Source organism: Puntigrus tetrazona, chromosome 25 (assembly GCF_018831695.1).
Source record: "Puntigrus tetrazona isolate hp1 chromosome 25, ASM1883169v1, whole genome shotgun sequence".
NCBI classification, from domain to species: Eukaryota; Metazoa; Chordata; class Actinopteri; order Cypriniformes; family Cyprinidae; genus Puntigrus; species Puntigrus tetrazona.
In genome coordinates this window covers 4,366,966-4,387,379 of record NC_056723.1, presented here as the reverse complement: position 1 = coordinate 4,387,379, position 20,414 = coordinate 4,366,966, and the positions used below count along the sequence as shown (strand labels likewise).

The window sequence follows — 20,414 nt, the reverse complement described above, 5'->3', positions numbered from 1 at the left end:
GTGTTTCATACAGTAGTGCTCATCCACAGATGATGTTCGTTTATATCTCGCGAGATTTACGTCCAATAGTTTTAAACGCGTGTTGCAGCACATCGTATGACGAGTTTGAAGCCCCGAACTGAGAGATAAGTTCATATCAAATCTCATTTGAAGTATTTCAAGCGAATTCCACCGCCCCTACGTTTACAGACACCTGCCACACAGAGCAATCCTTTTGATTCACGGCGTGTTGATTCAGCACAAAATCAGAAAAAAAGAGCCTATTCCGAGCAGCCTCAAAAATATGTCATGGCGGCCCAGAAAAAACTGTTAACTCCTGACAATTTCATTGGTTAACGGAGCGGCCACCTCTTTCATAACATGGTAGGAGCGTTCGCTTGCGTAGAATATTCTGTAATTCTATTTCTTGCTCTGTTAACAGACATAAAGCGTCGTGGCGGCGGTGCACGTGCGCTCGGTTTGATCAAAGAGGAGCTATAAAACACATTGGGTCGGATATGACAGCGGCGTTTACTTTGACTTGATGTTAGGTTATGGGGGAGTGAAGTGGTGTCAGGCAGACATGGTGGTCTGGATGGAGGGGGGGATGCAGTCACTTCTTTTGCTGACGATTTATTCCGTGAAACGTACTGAAACGTTTAGTTGAATGTAGATTAGCTACTCGTGTTATTTCTGTAGTGATGACAAGGAAGCAAGTGTATGTTTATATAATCGTTGCATCTTTGGAAATATGTTGTGCATGCACACAATGTTCATAGAGAGGAGTGTGGGTAACATCATTATATATTTCAGTGTACAAGGGATAGAAATAATAATAATAATAAAAACCTCATCCTTTACAATTATCAGTATTTTTAGAAGTCGTATACATTAAATACATTTATGTTTAACAATATTGCTATGTAGAAGTGTCAATGCAAAAAAATTTATATATATATATATATATATATATATATATATATATATATATATATATATATATATATAAAAAATAAGAAAATTGTTTAAAACACATTTGTCATGTTCTTAGGATTACACTGTTGTAGTACAAAACAATATTTAAAAATATATTGTTTAGTTTTATACAAACGCAGTAATTATAAAAGTTTGTGATGAATGATTTATACCAACATTTTCAGGAATGGTGGCCTTTTAAAGTTATTTTTTACAGTCTTTGGACTGATTTTTATTTTAAATGTAACGGGGAAAAAAGTATGAAAACACATTAATATTAGTAAATGTCAATTCAAGTCGTCCTTTGCACCTCAAAATGTCATAAAAAAGAGTCACGTCATAAACCCATATGCAAGAAAATTTAAATAAAAACTATATACAAGTAATATATTTTTATTATAGAATTATGAATATTGTGAAAGTTCAATATACATGACATTTAGTTATTAGTCCTTTGCTTTCATTATTGTAAACAGAGCTGTAGGCCTTGTGCAGGGTGTATGAATGTAAAAGGTGAAATTGCATTCGAGCATTTACTGTTATTTTTATTAAATAGCCTCAATTATTGGTAGATACTTTGAATAGCACCTTTTCCTTACTTTATTACAGTCTGATACTTTTTTAATGTATGCATATTGTTTACATAATTTAATCAGTTATATTTACTGTATATTTGAAGCAGACATTTATTTAGTTTTTTTGTTTATGCCAATATACATGTATAATCGATATCTTAATAAAAAAACGTATTTTTGCAGTTTGTGAGTTTATATCCACGAGTTTGAGTGAGTTAGACTGCCACTTCTCTTCTCCAGATGAGTTTCGCCGAGTTTACATCCGGGTTTTTCCCTAGGCAATGGGAGACGCACTACCGCTGTTCCTTAGGCAAAGTGAAATAAATTCGCCGCACCGTCACAAAAAATAGTCCTCTTCCCAAACACGTTTTGAGGAAACTTCACGGCTACTTTTACACCGAGCGCGTGCACTTTTACAGCAATCGCGATGTTTCTGAATCGTTTGGATGGAGGTTAAGAGTATTTGTGCTTTTCGACGGCTACTTTTCCTGCCCCCTTCGTCTCCCTCTTCCTGCGCGGATGAATCTTCGGGTGCTGCGGCTGTGGTGAATGAGATTGAAGAAGAGTTCTTGTTTTGTATCTCAGTTTCTCTCTTTTTTACACACACAAATTAAAATTAAACAAACAAAAAATAAGCTCGGTAACCTAGATAAATTCGGCCCAGAGCACCGCTACAGCTATGTGAGGGATCGGATCGAACCGAGATCTCGGAGTGTTTGTAAATATTTATTTAAATAATTTGTGGGGAGAGAGAGGCACTACTGCTCAAGTGAGTAGAGGAGGGTAAGTGCACCTTGGGATCTTTTTTTATTATTGCAACTTTTATGCGCCTCGTTTTTGGACTTTAATCGTTCAGAGACTCTTCGTCGCTTTTCCAAATCCAAACCCCGCCGCGATCGGGTAGGTAGAGAAGTCGGGATCCCGATGATTTTGGAGCACAATTTCCGCTTATTTCTAGGAGTTGAGTGGTGTATTTCTAAGTGCAGCGCGTGAATCGAACGTTCCGCGCGTTTTGTTATTTTGTAACATTTTAAACTTCGCTGGATACATTGTTGCCGCAACGGTTGTTTCCAGCTCAGTGGAAACAATGTATCCGATGGCAGCGGGGGGATAAAAGAGGGTAGAATGAAGATCTTTTGCTCATGCATGGCTTGAATTAGTGGTTGCGGCTCAGTCGAGTCCATCTAACTGTAATTTGTGCTGTTGGCCTGTTAGCTTTAGCAGAGTTAGCCGTAGCACAATATGAAAGCTCCTTATATCCAGCAGCAGGTTTGTTAAAAAAAGAGAGAGAGAGATTCACTCCTATTTTGGTAGTTTTCAACGCTTTTAGTGTTTGAGCTTGTAGCGGGTGGGTGATAAAGCTATGCTTTTTAAAGCACCGCGATTTTGTTGTTTATTAGAAAGTGTTTTTTTGCTCTTTTTTTTTTTTTTTTGCTTGGAGGAGGCTGAGTTATTGGAGCTGATGTGTTTTAGCTTGCACCAACTACGAGCAGATTCTTTCAGAGAGTGAAAAAGAAACTCTCTACGCTTTTACCCCGTGCATTTCTCCCCCGTTTTGTGAACCTTGGCGAAAGTGTGCCGTCGGTAAACACTTTGGGCATCATCTTCCGTGTTTCCCCGAGGTTTACAATAGTGGCCTAATCAAAGTGCTGCTTAACTTTTCCCGTCATTTGCACGTCCCTGATCAGATGTGTACACCTAAAGGCCGGTTTCACCTATAGCTCAGGATAATTTGGGGTCAAACTGCAGCTTAACTGAGTGTTTTCGCACACTATTGCAGTTTTGCAGGTGGCATATTAAAGCATTTTGAGTTGATCTGAGATTCTATGTGGGAACATTTTGTCTTTTTTAGTTTTTGCTGTGAAATGTAGGTGCTTTTTCAACACGGGTTCAGTATCGTTTTGTTATACTTTTTAACTGATTGTTGATGTTTTTCGAACTAAAGTGTTTATTCTTTTCTTATTGTTATTAGTTAACTTTTATCTACCTGGTCTGCTCATGTTTTTATGTTGTTGATATTTCATGTTTGTGAACCTTTAAAATGTTTACACCCTCCTCTGACATGTTGAGCTTTTTCTTTAGGTTTTGTTTTCCTTCTGCAGGTAGTTTCACTTTTAATGTTTGTACTGTGGCAAGCAAATCTTTGGGGTGTTTATGATTTCATGTACCAGTGTGCATAAGAGATAGAATGCTTTTATAATACTCATAAACTACATTGAAACATCCACAGGAGTTTTGTTGTTGATGCCATTCATGAATATCAAGCAATTATGCAAAACAAATGTACTGGTTTATGTAATTTGACACTGGAAGTATTTTAATCCTATAACTTGTCTTGTCAGGTGTAGTTGTGATATTCTGTTACCTCATCCAGGCCTGGATACTATTTATAAAGGACAATAATTCACATTACCCTTATTATGTCTATTTTTAGAAGTCTTGTATCAGTTTGCTTAAGTAAAGTATGTTCTCGGATGAATCCGTTATAAAGTAATTTCCATAATTTTCAACACTGGCTGTTGTTAAAATTATAGTTATAATACAAATATGAAAACAGCGTAATAATATGATGTTATGCAATGTACCATATTGATTGCAGTGATATGTTTTTTCAATTTATTCTCACTTTTAATGATTTACATTTCTTTGTATCCCTGCAGCAGTACAAGGTACAAGGGAAACCACAACTGAAAGTTTTATTCTGAATTGCAATTTTGATCTGGGCCAGTTGTATAGTTTTCCAAAGAACATTTCAACAGGTCACCAAAAACTTTAGAGACAAGTCCCCAGTTACTGTACTGTATAGCTTTCCTATTGCAAATAAGAATCTAATTTGAATTGTGAACTCAAAAGTAAATATATTAGCATTTATATAATGAAAAATTAATGTTGTCCTCTTTTTATATTTAATGTGCAGGATTTTAGAACACCCTTTTTAAGATATCAGCTATGTTAAGATATGTTTTCTAAAAGCCGGTTAGCATCATGATTCAACATAAATCTCTTTAATGGCATCATGACAAAATACCTAATGAGATCATTTTTTTCCAGCTATTTAAGGGATTTTGCCTCTAAACTAAGTTTCATAAGTTTAATAGTGATTATTATTATTATTACTGTATTTATTGATTTTTGGTAGTTTATATATAATGACTTCTTTTACTGGTAGTTTGCAGCAGAGATGCTTCACCACCAAGCCAGCTCAGTTTTAGTCTTTTCGCTAGTTAACGTTCAAGAATCGCGATTTCCCAGATTATTAATATTGACAACGTTCTTTTAAAAGCCATACTTAATCCACTTTGGTTTTCATAATCGCTTCCAAATTTTTATGGGCAGCCAAGCTGACTGTTCTCTTTCTAAAGTTCCAGTGATCGTACTATTTAGTTGTGTTTTATTATAGACTTTATTTGATCAAAGCTCAGCAGAGTGACTCATACACTTGTCGATTTGAGAGGGTGTCGTTTCCTGTGCATTGTAGGCTGAAGGTCCTGAGATACCCGTCTGCCGTGTGGTCATGACAGATGTCATCGCTGGCGAGTACAGGCTTCGCTTAATATCTCAGAACTCCATTTGGCAGGACTGCACAAAGGACAAATCCGACGCTTGAGTTTTGAAGAAGATATTTTTAGGTCGGCGAAGATGCTGGGAGATGCACAGGGATGCAGGACTTTTTTGTCGTGGGGTTCATAGATGGGATGAGCAATTAGAAGCCCGCTGAATGCTGCGCTTGCAATGTTGCCCCTTTTTACACAGACTGTATAAGAGAGTGAGAGGGAATTGGAGTGTCTCTCCCCCATCTAATAGGCTGTGTGTGTGTGTGTGTGTGTGTGTGTGTGTGTGTGTGTGTGTGTGTGTTTCATCTTGTGCAGGGAGTTGGAGAGAGCGCGTGAACACCAGTCTCAGTGCCAGCTGGTAAGTCCTCTAATAGCCTCTGTTATAATTGTCCTCTTGGCACAGGGCCGCACACCAAAATCAATGAGAGTGAATGAATGTCTGTAACACTGCCTCGGTTTCGCTCACTGTTACACTAAGCATCGAGGTTGTTCCGATTCGTCCGACGGGCGAATGTTCCTGCCCATCTTCTCGCTTGTCACAAGTTTTTATCCTCCACCAACCCCGGTTTTCCCAGAAAAATTGCATCTCAACAAGACGCTCTATCGAGTTCGCATTTCACCACTAAGTCCCTTTTGGCCGAAAAACTTTTTTTGAACTTAAACAAGAGGTTCCCAGAGTGTGTTACTTTGGGAATACGATCCGAATAAAGCGTGTCTGTTTACTACCACCTGAGACATCATGAATCACACCTCGATATAGAGAAGTGCATTTTTCCCTGAAACCGCATTAGATACCGACTCGGCATACCCCCCTCCTGGTGGTATTGGATTAAGTCAACCGCCGAGCATCTCGCAAAATAAAGGTTAAATATATAAAATAGAAAAAACACTCTCTTGTTTGATTTCTCTAGACAGGCTGAAAGTTTCCTGGGACTCTCTTTCTGGCGAACTGGATCAATTATGGAATTGCAAACATTACAGGAGGCCCTGAAAGTGGAAATACAAGTCCATCAGGTAGGAGATTTCACAAATGGGCCTCTAATCAGTTAAATCAGGTGGGGAAAACTGTACTGGAGTGTCAGTGTACTTTCACTACACGAGACCTAGAATCACAATCCGATGCCGGAAAGCAGCTTTGTAGTTTTAGCAATGATTCAGATGATTTGGGATTCTAGCAGAATAGGTCTCCGGGTCCTCGTAGTGATAAATGAAGATATGTTTCTCTTCTTGTCCCTCGCAGTCAGAGGCGGCGTGTCCCAGCAGGCAGAAAATTAGTCGAGCTGTCTGAGTAGGGTAAGAGAAAGACAAAAAGGCAAGGAGGGAGGGACAGAGAGAAAGGAAAAAGAGGAGAATCAGGGTCATACTGGGCAGAAAAAGCGTAAGCCATTACTTCGATTTTAACAAATCATCTCAAGCAGGTGTTCTTTTACATACTGGAGGTTTTTTGGTGCCGCCGTCTGGTTTTGTCTTCATATTGCTTGGAATATTTGACAGGCAGGTGGAAGTGGGATTTCTGCCTCATCCGGGGCAGCTGAACGGGTTGTTTTGTGGTCTCGCATGACTCACTGTTGCCTACTGGTGGACTGCAGAAACTTTGAAGAAACATAAAATCGCTCTTGGGCTCTCTTTTTTTTTTTTTTTTTTTTTTTTTTGAAATTTAATTAAATTAAAGTGGAGCAAAATGTCTCATTTTATGTCATGTGACTGTATATTTGGAAAGAGCCTTAGATTTACCCTGTGTGGGGGGAAAAAAGGATGTCCTGCCAGAAAATTGCTAGTACCCTTATTTTTGTTGTTTAGTTTATGGAGATTTCCTTAAACCCCAAAACACAATGCAATTCAGAACACCTGTGAAAACAGAAAATATTACCACAGTATAGTATATTGTGCAGTATTTTTATGGATTTTTCATAATGTGTAAATCTAATTGTAGTTGAAATTAAAAGAAAAATTAATCTGTTTATTATAGATGACGTAAATTTTTTAAAACTAATGTATTTATTTTAAAATATTTATGCATTTAGCAGAGGATTTTATTCAAAGTGACTTGTATCAAAGTGGTCAAAGAGCAAAAGAAAATTCAAACTAATAATTCTAAATTATTAAATGCTTAATTTATTATGTTTAATAATAATTGCACTAATGGCTCAACTAATAGTCATAGTACGGTTATTTTCATTATATATGCTGGCTAGTTCATGAAAACGTGTAATACTGATTTAAAGTGTTGTTTTTTCTCTCCAAAATTAAAAAGGTTTCTGTTGAAATTAATTGCATTTTTGTTTATAATTTATTTTTGTTTATTTCCCTGATAAAAAACTAAATTTACCTACTAAATTGTCAGTCAGTGTAACAATCTTATCAAGTGTATTTGTAACAAAATTACAATTACATCAACACATTAGCACAAGATAATTACTTTCACCCCAAACACTAATTAGCTATATATATATATTTTTTTCATTTGCCACTATCTTAGCTTTTGCCATTCGATTTTTACTTATTTAAAACAATGTAATATGCTTCATTATGCTTTTATATATTTTAAAATGTACAGGTCAGAATAAGAAAGTGGCTTCATTTTTTTTTTTTTTTTTTTTTTTTTTTTTTTCTTTACAAAAATTTAGTATTATACTGAAAGACAGTGTAACATTATTTCAGCCACATTTTGACCTTTAAAACTATCAACACTATCAACGTTCTATTACCTGATGTTACAGATGCTAATTTTTAGTTTACAGCAAATGTCCTGAAACATAATTAGGGGGAACTCATTTTACTCGCCTCTTATTCATTCCGTAATATATCCGTCTCTGGAAAATTGATGTTATACCAAGTGGATCAACTCATTAACTGGAATGGACAGGTTTCATATAAATTACACCTGTTCGTTGCAAAAGCAAAATGCTTGTTCCGAAATGAACACATGAAATTGTGTCTCCACAAACCGTTGTTAACTGGAGAACAGTTACCCTTACAGAAAGCCGTTGGCAGGCTGCCTGCTGCTCTGTCTGCTTTTGTTTGAAAGTGAGGCAGGTGCAATAGGCTATAATTCCACCACTGGCCTGTAGATGGCAGACCACGTCTGCAACTCCCTCCAAAACTGTTGGCATAAGTTTTAACTGCACATTCTTGTCTTCTCTTCTGTTGCCATAGAAACTTGTCGCCCAAATGAAACAGGATCCACAGGTAAATATGCTTTATGACGTTGCTCTTCAGAAATAATCCTCTGCTTTGTTTGAGAACTTTAACATTACTGGCGGCTGAGTATTATATTTTCTATACTAACAAGGCAGCTTGGATGTGCGTGTATAAATATTTTATTAAACAAAGGTTCGGGATTTTCTGATTTGATGTGTTTCCAGGTATTTGTTCAGATATGGCTCAAGCTCATAGTTTCAAAAAATATGAGATTCTTACACTTATCTATGCTCTTTTTTTTTTTTTTTTTTTTTTTCATAGAATGCAGACCTGAAGAAACAACTTCACGAGCTCCAGGCAAAAATCACGGCTCTGAGTGAGAAACAGGTAAGAACTTTCACAGTCGCTGTGACGTCATTCACTGCTTCAGGTGCTGAAGCGAATGTTTTTTTAAATAGCGAAACGCATGAGTTAAACGCTTGTTTGCTTACAAATGTGTGCCAGGTAGTAATGAGCAAAGGTTGATGGTGTTGTTTTGCGGTTAATAATAATAATAATTAATACTATGTGAATTCAGGCTCATTTACTCAAATACACAAAGTAATGCTTCAGAATAAAGTACAAATGTAATTTTATTCAGTAAAATGATAATTTCTCATTTCAAGTAATGTTTTTTCTTTTGATTTTGTGAAGTTGAATTTTGCAGTTTTTGTCTACGTTATAATGTGTGTGTATACTGTGCATATTTTTTTGTGTGTGTGTGTATGCAACACCACAAAAGCATTTTCATCACATCTGTGTGTCCAGGTCAGTTTGTGTTTACTGAAGCAATTTTTTATTTTAATTTTTTTTTTTTTTTACTTGTTTGCTTCAAATTTGTCTTATTGATATTCTGAAGTGGCTGTTGGATCTTGTGGTGGTTTTATTTTTTTATCAAAAAATGACAGCGGAAATAAGCAAAGACTGATATATTTAATTGTTCTGCTGTTGAAAAAAGAGCAGCCAGCAGGACAGGCCTGGGTCTGTGCATTTAACAACTGTGGCAGAAGAGTAATACATGCAGCCCGCTGTGTGTAGCGCGTGCATTTGATGTGTGTGTTGGGGCTTGTCTCGTCTCCTGCTGAGAAGTGGAAACACTCCAGATTGTCAGAGAGTTTGCGATTGCACTTATTCAGTCGCTTCTTGAAAAGTCTGGATTTTTAGCACAGCTGTTTTGGGGCAATGTTTCGCTTTCTATCTCTCTTCCTTCTCTTGAAATTCTCCAGTTAGTTTCATCAAAGAATTGTCCCAGTTTACTGACTCGCAGATCGCTGGCTTAGCTCTGAGCTTTTATCCAGAGAGAGAGAGACAGACAGAGAGAGAGAGAGAGAGAGAAAAGAATAGATCAGTATAAGTACACATGATTTGATTTTTTTTTTTAAACTCTACTCAAATGTGGAGGGCAAATATTGTATGTGTGTGTAGCCTTAGCCAATCCAGACAAGGATTAGAGCATGAGATGATGAAACAGTACAGTGAATGCTAATTTATTTCTCTCACGAAACCAATAATTGTTCATATTTTATTTATATATATGTGTGTGTGTGTGTATATGTAGATATATAGATATGTAACTGACACTGAATTAAATCTTTTGAAGTCATACTGAATTTCTTGCTCAAAATATAAGCTACTACTAAGTAATAATATGATGCTGTTTCGATTATACTCTTCACTATATTTTAAATATTAATGAAAATTAACATTTGTATAACTACAGGGATTTTTTTTTTTGTACTGGTAAAATCTACAAATTTTCTCTGGTCATATAGTAGATTTTTACTCTCTTCACTCCTGTTGCCCGTGAATACAGTTTGTCTGCCTTTTAAATCTCAGTTCCATTCATATGAATTCTGTGTAGCACTTTCCGCGTCATGAATTTATATATTTATACGATTTTAGCCTCGATGTGAGGCCTGCAGCTGGCACGGTGGTCTGTTGCGTATCTAAACTTTGTGCTTGTTAGTTTAAAGCCACTACTATGTTATTGATCATCCGCTTAAAGAGAGAAATAGTTTTGTCAAAATTCATTTTGAGGAAGAGACTTTCATTTGATGTTCTGCTTATCGCAAGGGCTTTGTTGAGGAATGTGTGTGTGTGTGTCTGTGTGTGTTTGCACTCTCAGAGGTGCGCTTTGGCTCTAGAGGACTCTGAGGCAGCAGAGTGTGTGAGATGAATTTCAATCACGTTTTTCTCTGCGTGTATGTATGTGTGTGTGTGTAGCGCTCAGTGGGCTTTCATAAAAGCATTTCCAGTGTTGTTAAGATGGTCTCGCACCTGAAGGGTCTTTTTAAGACTGACTGAATAAAAGCCATGGCTTAGCTTCACACCCAGAACCAAGAAAACCAGGGAATTTGGTGACTAATAATCTATTATTAGAAACTGCTGCGGCCAGATAAAAACAGAACATCGAAAAGACGAGATGGGGGAGTGGTCTTTTTATTTTTCTTTCTTGGAAAAAGTGCGTCTGTATGTTTAAGAACAATTTGTTTTTCTGTAATCACCATTTTCTCAAAATATGACTGTGAATGGATGTGATTTCCTGGTAATTTCTCTGCGTCTCTCAGAAAAAAGTGGTGGAGCAGTTGAGGAAGGAGCTGCTGGTTAAACAGGAGCCTGACTTGAAGGCACAGACGCTCACAGCAACCGCAGACGGTAAAACCTTGCTGCTGACGCCCACCTGTCCCTCTTCACAGCCGCCCACAGGGCCTCCACACAACCAGGGGGCGCCACAGGTACCGCTTCGCACCCCAAACGCCACCGTTTCTAGATGAAATGTGTGGAACAGCACTATACTTGGCGATTTGTAGCGGAATATTTATTGAACATTGGTGAGATGAGAATTCGATTATTGTACCGCAGCAAAAAATGAGCCGATTAGCTAGTTTACCCAAAAGGTTTATTGAAAAACAATTGCCCTGACTCATCCATGGTCGTCTATTCTGAAGGCACACTCTGTAATTGCAAACACACAAATCCTTGTCCCTGAAATAAGCCTTGGGTTTGTGGAAAATAAGGGCAGAGTGACCTTAGAATCTTATAAGAGTGTTATTGCTTTTATATGGCCAGTAATGTACAATCTCAGTTTCTCTATTTTTAACTTCTTTTTTTTTTCTGTGGTGAGGGAAGGCAACAAACTAAACTGAACTATTTTTCCTAGAATTTATAAACTTTTGAACTATTAGTGTAAATCAAATTCACATGAAGTGGCATTTGGAAGCCTTTTTTGTTTGTGATGTGGGACAGAAACGAAATATTCAATAAAAATGTGGGGATTAAATGAATTTTATATTCATAATTTTAATTATTATTTAACATTAATTTGACAATTATTACTGTAATGTAGTGCATTTTGAAAATTAAACTATTTACCTGGTCGGACTATATATATATTTTTTATACTATATACAGCACTGCGTAGTATTGTATGCAGTGCTGTATATAGTATTGAAAAAAATATAGTACCACATCAAATGAATTAATCATATCCAAAATAAGCATTTGTTTATATAATGTGTGTATATAAATTAACACATACATGTACGTGTGTGTGTGTGTATTGATTTAATTTATTATTATTAATTGATGAAATTTCAGTTACATACAAGAATGGAGCCAAACCTGCAAAATGACCTTGTTTAAACACGTGTCAATAGCTAATTTGTGATTTGGTTAACATTATCTAATAGCACTTGGTAACATCAGTGGTTATTACATTTTGATGAGCGGCAAGGACAGACCATTTTCTCTTATGGACTGATAATTCGTATACAATAACAGCAGAAAAATCAAGTTAATAGCACTTTAACATCTTTTGTGTCTCCTCATCCTCATTTACCGCTTCCTTCAATCAACCTACCTCCCACCTCCTCAACTAGAAGACTCTCACCGTGACGCCGGTCATAACTGCAAAGACTCTACCTCTCGTGCTGAAAGCTGCCACCTCCACCATGCCTGCTTCCATGGCAACACAACGCCCCACAGTCGCCATGGTCACTGCCATCAGCAACCCCCCGAGACCCGGCACCAATTCCGACTCCCAGAGCACACCAATCAACCTTCAGGTGGCCAGCAAGCTACCCAATCAGGACACAGATGCCGGCACACGGATTGTGTCCAAGAATGTTATTGTCGTGAGTGTTAATCTCTGCTAAAGATTCTTCCTCTTCACTTAGTGTTTTCATGTAGCTTTATTATAACTGTTAAATTGAAATAGAAATGCCAGTCTGCATAGCTTGCTGTAGAATAGTCATAGTCAGACCCACTTTGCTTTGATGTGTTTAGAACAGGATGTTTATATCTTCAGTTCGTATGATGATTTGAAATGACTTCCTTTCTGACAATGATGTGCTTGGCTGGGGTGTATGGTGACATACTTCTGTGATGTACCCAGAGAGAGGATCTTTTCCTCTAAATGTTGTGAATTTCACCTGCTGAGTGCCCAATAAACGGCTGGTTTTGTCACAGGTGCAGGCCACCACCACCTCTGCCCAGCCTATCAAAGTTCCCCAGTTTGTCCCTCCTCCTAGATTGACGCCTCGACCCACCTTTCAGCCACAGGTGCGTCTCTGTTAGACCTGCCCCCTCCCCTTATGTATGTGCAGTTCCACACTGACGCCACAAGAGGGACACGCAACCTAGTTTCGGAGGCCTCATGTCTGTAAAGCCTTTGTTTACAGAGAAGTTTTGATTTAAGATATTTTTAAACTTCTCATCTTGAAAGAGTTCTTAACATGGGAACTAAAACTGCCTGAACACAGTTGCCCAAACTTCAAGGCATCGCTGCTCCATACCTAGAGACCTAAATTCTGCTTTTTTTCCTCAATAAAACCAACTCTTACCTTCTCCTTCCCAGCACTAGCTGTTGCTGTGATACTGTCTGCTCACGTTTTTTTCTCTTTGCTTTAGGGTGCTTACACACTAGATTTTATGCTCTGTTAGAAATGCTACAAATCTGTTGATGTCAGTGGGGATATTGTGTTGTAAAAAAAAAAAAAAAAAAAAAAGAAAGAAAAAGGTTTGTGAAAGTGACAACCTAGAACTTTTGTTTTGCGCTCTGACCTAGGCGTCTGTTGATTAATTAAAATTCAGTACACTGTAGTACTGCTCTATTTTAAACATGCCTGCTTCTGACTATACTTCTGACTATGCATTCCTGTCTGTCAAATGCTCCATCGCAGCTTTATCTAGTGTGTAAGCTTCCTTAAGCACCGTGTCTATACTGGAAGTGACCAACCAATAAATGCCACCGCTCAGTGACTAGGGGTGCATGACCCCTTCAGCAATGTTCGTTGCTTATGTCTGGTGTAGACACGGTGTTCCAGAGTTAGACAGCGTGTTGCTGTTTGTTCCATTTGTAGCAATGTTGTTGCTTTAGTTGCAGCTTTTATTTCTGCTTTTGTTCTTTGATATTGCTTTGGCTGATCCTGTCATTAACCCCCACCCCTTAAAGACAGTATCCAAAATCACCTTTTACCTCAAAAAGCTATGTAATGCTAAAGCGAGCTCAAATGAATCTGTTTGAACCCAATATTTACGTACCCATATATCATTCCAAACTTGTTTGATGTAGGGTGTGTTCACACTTATGTTTGTTTTGATTAAATTGAACTCTGGTGTGATTGCTCTGTTAGTGCAGTTCATTTGAATTAGTGTGAGTATTGCCATGCAAACACTGGTGAGCACCAAACAAGTGTACTGTGACCACTAAATGAACTCTGGTATGGTTTGAATGAAATAAGAAAGCAAAAATAAACTTTTGCAATGCTATGCACCATTATTTGATGACGAAGGAGTGATTTATTCAAAACAAAATGAACATAGGGCAAAAGTGGGGCAACAAGTTGGTAAAGTCCCTTTTATGAGCTCTTTGTGAAGTCCAGCGGACAGCATTGCAACATAAAGCAGTGCTGAGCAGACCAGTCAGAAAATGGGTGATGTGTATGTGCACCACTAAGTTGAACACACATATTGTTTGTCACTATATGTCATTCATCCTTTAGGTTCGGTATCTTGAGATTCTCTGTCAAAAACACCAGTGTGAATGCTAAGTGTACCAAGACCAAATGTACTGTTTTCTATTTTTGGTCTGGACCAAGTGAACCATTTACATGTGTGAACCCACCCTTACTTTCTTATGTGGGTAACTCTGACCCTCAAAGTCAACTGTCCTGCAGAGCTTTGGTCCAACCCCAATCAAATACCAGAGCAACTAATCAAGGTCTTTAGGATCACTAGAAAGTTATAGGCAGGTGAGTTTGATCAGGGTTGGAGCTAAAGTGGTGGACATTGTAGGCCAGAGTTACCCACTCCTACCTGGTTTGTTCTGTTGTTTCTAAATTGAGCTCTGCATACATTTGTATCTACTTTGAAACTAGTCACTCAGGGGTGAACCAGAGCTCAGTGTTGGCATTACTTATGGCTGAGGTTGCCTCTTAACACAAAACAGCATGAATGTTAGGGGCATGGCACCAGAGTGGCTTTTTATAATCGATTGGTTTGGCAAGCCTCTGTCTGCTTTTTCACCCCAACCCCGTTTCACCGTTGCACAGGTTCGACCAAAACCCCCCATGCCCATCAATGTGCCCATCGCTCCAGCTCCTCCCCCTCCCATGGTGGCGGCTCCTCTAATTCAGCGGCCCCTGATGCTCACCACCAAGCTGACGTCATCTTTGCCTGCCTCTGCTGGGCCCATTCACCAGGTGCACATTGTGAACGGGCAGCAGTGTGCCACTATTGACAAGACCACGACTACAGTCACGAGTGGCACCACACAAGTCACGGGCATTGTCATCAGTCCTGCCCAGACACTTCAGATCAGCAACCTTAACTCAGACTTGAAGGTGAATGCACTTGTTTGTGTAAGCTTGATTGTTTGCTCCAGATATGCAGGTTTCTTTTTCCAACTTTTGATTTTGCTCTAAGAATCAAACAGCTTGACTGCATTGCTTATCTTGTTTCCTGATCTCTGCATTAGACTGTGAAGCAACAGGGAGGACCAGAACAGGTGGCCACAAGTACACCACCCTCACCCTCTCCTCCTCTTCCTCATCCTCCAGCTAAGGTCAAGCGAGAAGAGAGCCCACAGGTACTGGTACCTTCACAAATTTACAAAACCATCATGTCTGACATGATTTTGCCCAAAGCCTAAATAATAAATTAATAATTGTTTTCTTCTTTCTAGAAACTTGCCTTTATGGTGTCTCTTGGGTTGGTCACACACGACCATCTTGAAGGTAAGCCCCGCTGATGTCATTTCTGCATTCCATTAAATTAAAGTTACAAGGATAGCATGTTCTGTAACCAGATGTGCATGGGATGTAATTTCTCTCCAGAGATTCAGAGTAGAAGACAAGAACGTAAAAGGAGAACAACAGCCAACCCAGTGTATAGTGGAGCAGTGTTTGAACCTGAGGTACAAACAAATGTTCTGTGGTTCCCGCCTCCATCTGGTCTGATTTTGAGAACTTGGCTCTAACATTCTGATTTCTCATATCTCAGAGGAAAAAAAGTGCTGTCACTTACTTGAACACTCCACTGCATCAAGGCACCAGGAAGAGAGGTCTGTACCTGCCGGTCTTAGTTGCTTAAGTTGATGTATTGTAGCCCTGCTGCTTCTATGTACCACCTAACAGACGCCTAATAGATACCTCTTCGCTTTCTCTTGCAATTCTGCTTAATGTCTTTGTTTGATCTCTCTGCAGACATACAGCATTTCAGTAGACATAAAAAGTGGCATATAAAAGTGGTAGTTGAGGAACCTCTTCCACAGTTTGTATAGTTTTCAGAGATGGGGAATTTGGCTTGTTTTGGGCTTGTTAACATTTGACTTAAGACTCAAATGTAATTAGGCTTAGAGGGAGAAATATGTTCTCTCTGTGTTGCTTCACTTCAGATTTGAGCCTCGTGTGTGCTCTTTGCACTCTTTTTTTCCTTTTAGAATATCTTATTTTTTTGTGATTTCCAGAGCTGTGCTTCAACATAATGGATTTAGCTGTGTTTGACCTTGAAAATCTTGACTTGGTCTTTAAGCCAAAGACTTGAGTGTTGACTTGATTTTGGCCTTAAAAGAATTTATATGAATTCTACCTCCATGATTTGAGGGTTGACTTGGGCTTAAACTTGAAAAACTTGACATGGACTTCACTTTAAAGAATTGAGCTTTAATTTGGGCTTTGTTTTTAAAGTTCTTGACCTGGATTTGACCTTGAAAATCTTGACTTGGTCTTTAAGCCAAAGACTTGAGTGTTGACTTGATTTTGGCCTTAAAAGAATTGCTATGAATTCTACCTCCATGATTTGAGGGTTGACTTGGGCTTAAACTTGAAAAACTTGACATGGACTCCACTTTAAAGAATTGAGCATTCATTTGGGCTTTGTTTTTAAAGTTCTTGACCTGGATTCTACTTATAGACTTGAGCATTGTCGTTAGTTGGTTGAGTGAGTTTTTTTTTTTTAAAGTAAGAGTTTTTCTATTGGATCTGTTATCTTTTTAGATGTTATGTTTATATTGTTTAGCTTATTTTATAGTGCGTAATACATTGCTTGATCCTGTTGTAAGCCATCTGCAGAAGAATGTTTTGAGATTAGATTTCAGCTTAGATTGATCTTTCGAATTCTTTCTTTCGGTCATTGCCTTTCAAATTCCCTGCATGCTGCTGTGGTCGTCTGTTGCACTAACTGCTTTTTGTGACCCTCCCTTCCATTTCTCCTTCGCTCTCTCCCTACTTTCCTTGTTTCCATGCTAGCCAATGAGGATCCCCTCTCTAAGGTATGTTGCAACCAGAAAATGCCATTATTTTATTTCATCTTTGTGTTTTTTTTCTTTCTTTTTCCCTTTTCCTCCTCCTCCTCCTCCATTTTTCTGTTCCTTTTGGGTTTGTTTTGTTTGTTTTTTTTTTTTTTTTTTTTTTTGTTTTTTCTTTTCTTGTCTGTCTCATTTCACTCAGGTCGCCCTCCCAAATACAGCACCACCACCACCACCACCACCACCACCACCAGCAGCACAGCGGTGCCGGAGCTGGGCTGCAACCCCCTGCTCTCCCCCACCAGCAGCCTTCCCGCCTCCCCAGCCCCTGAGCGGCCTGACACGGGGGTCTTTCCCCTCTCTGTCCACCCTCATTCTGTCCCCCAGCCCAGCCCCAGCTCCGGGGATGTAAGTAGCCACCTGCCAAGTCTGGGCGACCATCTTGTTGAAAGCCCCCACTATTATTATTGTTCTAGTACATCACAGGCTGCCCCTACCCCCCAAAACCCTTCACTGCATTCATCCTGTACACCTCAAAAATGTACTGGAGCAAGGTAACTCCTGTTAGAGTCCAGCATCCACCCTGGAAAGAGAAAGACTGACCTACCAGCACTGTCATTCATGTTTATTTGTTGTATATGTTGAAATGGAGCCAGCAGTCTTACAAAGTGAACAGTCTTTCTCTACTTCCCATACAAATATCAGGCCTGAAGTAATTGTAGTATAGTAGTTTTAAAACCCTTACACCCTATCTTGGAATTTAAGCCAAAAACCCATTGCTTATAATGACATAATACATTTTCAATAATGATTAATTTCCAACAATCCCAATTACAGTAATAATAATAAAACTACTAGCTAAATATCCAGTGCCCTGACTGAGTGAACAGTCCAGTCACCAGTGAGTCACTAGACAAATACCTCCAATCAGCAGTCAGTTCCTCTCCTCCCCGCCTTTCCCGCTGTCATTTGATTGGTCCAGGAAAAGAAGGGGGCGGTGGTACTGACACCTGCCGTTCTTCCCGACAGGGAGACATCCATGAGGATTTCTGCACTGTGTGCAGACGCAGTGGACAGTTGCTCATGTGTGACACATGTTCGCGCGTCTACCACCTCGACTGCTTGGACCCACCCCTCAAAAACATTCCCAAAGGCATGTGGATCTGTCCTAAATGTCAAGACCAGGTAAATAATAGCAGCACAACGAGCCCTTGGCCACTCCTCTCCCACGCCAGTCAGTGATGTCTCCTTTAAACAGGAATTCAGTCCTTTAAAGCACACACACTTTTATATCATTAGAAATGGGAGATGAACTGAGAGATCAAACTCCCCTTTCCCTGCCAAAAATGAAGTGTACATTTTTCTACCCTTAAACAAAATGAGTTTCTTCAGGCATTAAGGCTGCTTCGTCCTTTGTAAGCTCACACATGGTTTGGTATTGATTGTGCCTTTTTTCCACCCATCATGTAAGTGTAAGACGGCATCAAGCACTCCCATTGAAGTTCTGTTGTTCATCACTGTTGCCATATACAATTGATCTCAGTTTTTTAAGGCTTTCCAGAGGTCAAGTGGACGCAGCACTGTTCTGTTATTGAGAGAATTTCTTTTACAGATTCTGAAGAAAGAAGAGGCCATTCCATGGCCAGGGACCCTAGCAATTGTCCATTCCTACATTGCTTACAAAGAAGGTAGAGATATTTTAATTTTCAGTTGCAGAACCCCAATTTTTTATTTTACAAAGTAAAAAAAAAAAAAAGTTTAGAACCCAATGCATATCTGTTTCATAGCACATTCCGTTTATGAGTGATTTGTTCCTGTCCAACAGCAAAAGAAGAAGAGAAGCAGAAGTTAATGAAATGGAGTGCTGAACTGAAGCTGGAACGAGAACAACTAGAACAGAGAGTGAAACAGCTCAGCAACTCTATAACAGTGTGTTATTTCTTTACTCATCTCTTTAACTGGAGCTTTTTTAGTACCAGATTAATTATAAAATTGTTCTACATGTCTGTGAAGGGATGAACATTCCGTTTTTCTCATTTTATGCCTGCAAGTTGTTACATGGTATACCATAGTTCTTCCAAGATTTTAGTTTGTGCTTGTTATATAATGCTGTATTTCTTTTCTTCAACAGAAATGTATGGAAACCAAGAATAGCATACTTGCCCGTCAGAAAGAGATGCAGGTCTCTCTGGACAAGGTAAAACACCTGGTCCGCCTCATCCAGAGCTTTAACTTGATTCAGCCCATGGAGACGGACATCCTACAGGATTTCAAACAGGACTGCACAGAGTCAGGGAGCATCAAAGATTTAAAGGACGCTACACAAGTGTGTGTTCAGGAGAGTCCCACCGAGCCTAGCGTGCAAGTACCAGCAGCCGTAGCAGTTCCCGAAGTGAAGGCAGAGCCAGAGGTGGGTGAAATGGCAGAGCCAGCAGCCGCAGTTATACCTGATGCTACATCAGGTGAATCGGGAGTTAGTCCCCCGGAAGTGCCGAAAACCACAGTTGACGAGGAGATGATGGATACAGCGAAAACGCCAGAGCCTGTGGAATTGCCTCAGGCCAGGGATGTAAAAACTAATGGAGGAGTGGACTGTGTTTGTACCGGCTTGAACCCGGAAGAAGAGGAGGGTTCTGTAAATGTCACAGAATCTGTGGGCTCAGAGAACATCCCTCCCAGTGACAGCAGTTGTGTAGAAGATGCTGGGAAGATGGAAGTGGAGCTGCAGGAAGATGGAAGTCATGGCGTCAACACCAACAACGGCAAAACCTCAGAACCTTCTCAGCAGGCTTTGCCAGCCCCTCTAAGCAGCGTGGATAACCCCAAATAGTTCTCAGTCTCACACTAAACACATCACCAAAACATTTAAACAGATTTCCTATTGCACCTTGAACTGGTGCACAAAGTTGCCAATCTATACATATATATATTATACATATATATTATACATTATTTATATATATATATATATATATATATATATATATATATATATATATATATATATATATATATATATATACATTATCTATATCCAAATAAATATTGTCGCTTTTTTATTTTTTTTTTTTTTTTTTAAATGGTTAAACTGTGTCAACAGTACTTCTACATCCAAGGCAGACTAGTCTTGGTTCTTGTAGACCAGTAGAGCCCGACCTTGTGGGTGAAAAGGGTGACTTACGAAAGAGTGTCATGCCAATTATTAAAAAGAAAAATAGTAGTTTAAAAATATTAATAATAATTATAATAATAATAATGATGATGGTGATAAAGACGATGGATGATTTATCAGATCAGACCAGTGTGTGCCTCCAACATGGGGTTTGTTTTTCATAGGTTGTCTTAGTTGTCTTCTCCTCGGGAGGAGAAAGGCAGGGCAGACGTGTCCAAAGACTGCATGACTAT

General features: G+C 38.9%; 1 protein-coding gene across 8 annotated transcripts; it reads left to right on the top strand.

The window, feature by feature from the left end:
* The first annotated feature begins 285 nt into the window (after positions 1-285).
* phf21ab (PHD finger protein 21Ab) lies at positions 286-19,949 on the top strand. Of its 8 annotated transcripts, none has more exons than XM_043228653.1 (18): positions 286-363; positions 5,399-5,441; positions 5,995-6,097; positions 8,240-8,272; positions 8,546-8,611; positions 10,831-10,998; positions 12,142-12,396; positions 12,731-12,823; positions 14,815-15,105; positions 15,240-15,350; positions 15,447-15,498; positions 15,598-15,677; positions 15,764-15,824; positions 17,212-17,417; positions 18,039-18,194; positions 18,622-18,697; positions 18,835-18,938; positions 19,141-19,949. In XM_043228653.1, the coding sequence occupies exons 3-18, from the start codon at positions 6,044-6,046 to the stop codon at positions 19,837-19,839; spliced, it is 2,505 nt and encodes an 834-aa protein (XP_043084588.1). In that variant the 5' UTR covers positions 286-363; positions 5,399-5,441; positions 5,995-6,043; the 3' UTR covers positions 19,840-19,949. The 8 variants fall into 8 exon arrangements, with proteins under 8 accessions (XP_043084588.1, XP_043084589.1, XP_043084585.1 ...); XM_043228654.1 differs by lacking the exon at positions 286-363 and adding an exon at positions 2,054-2,312 and having other exon boundaries at positions 12,145-12,396; XM_043228650.1 differs by lacking the exon at positions 286-363 and adding an exon at positions 2,054-2,312.
* Positions 19,950-20,414: the final 465 nt, after the last annotated feature.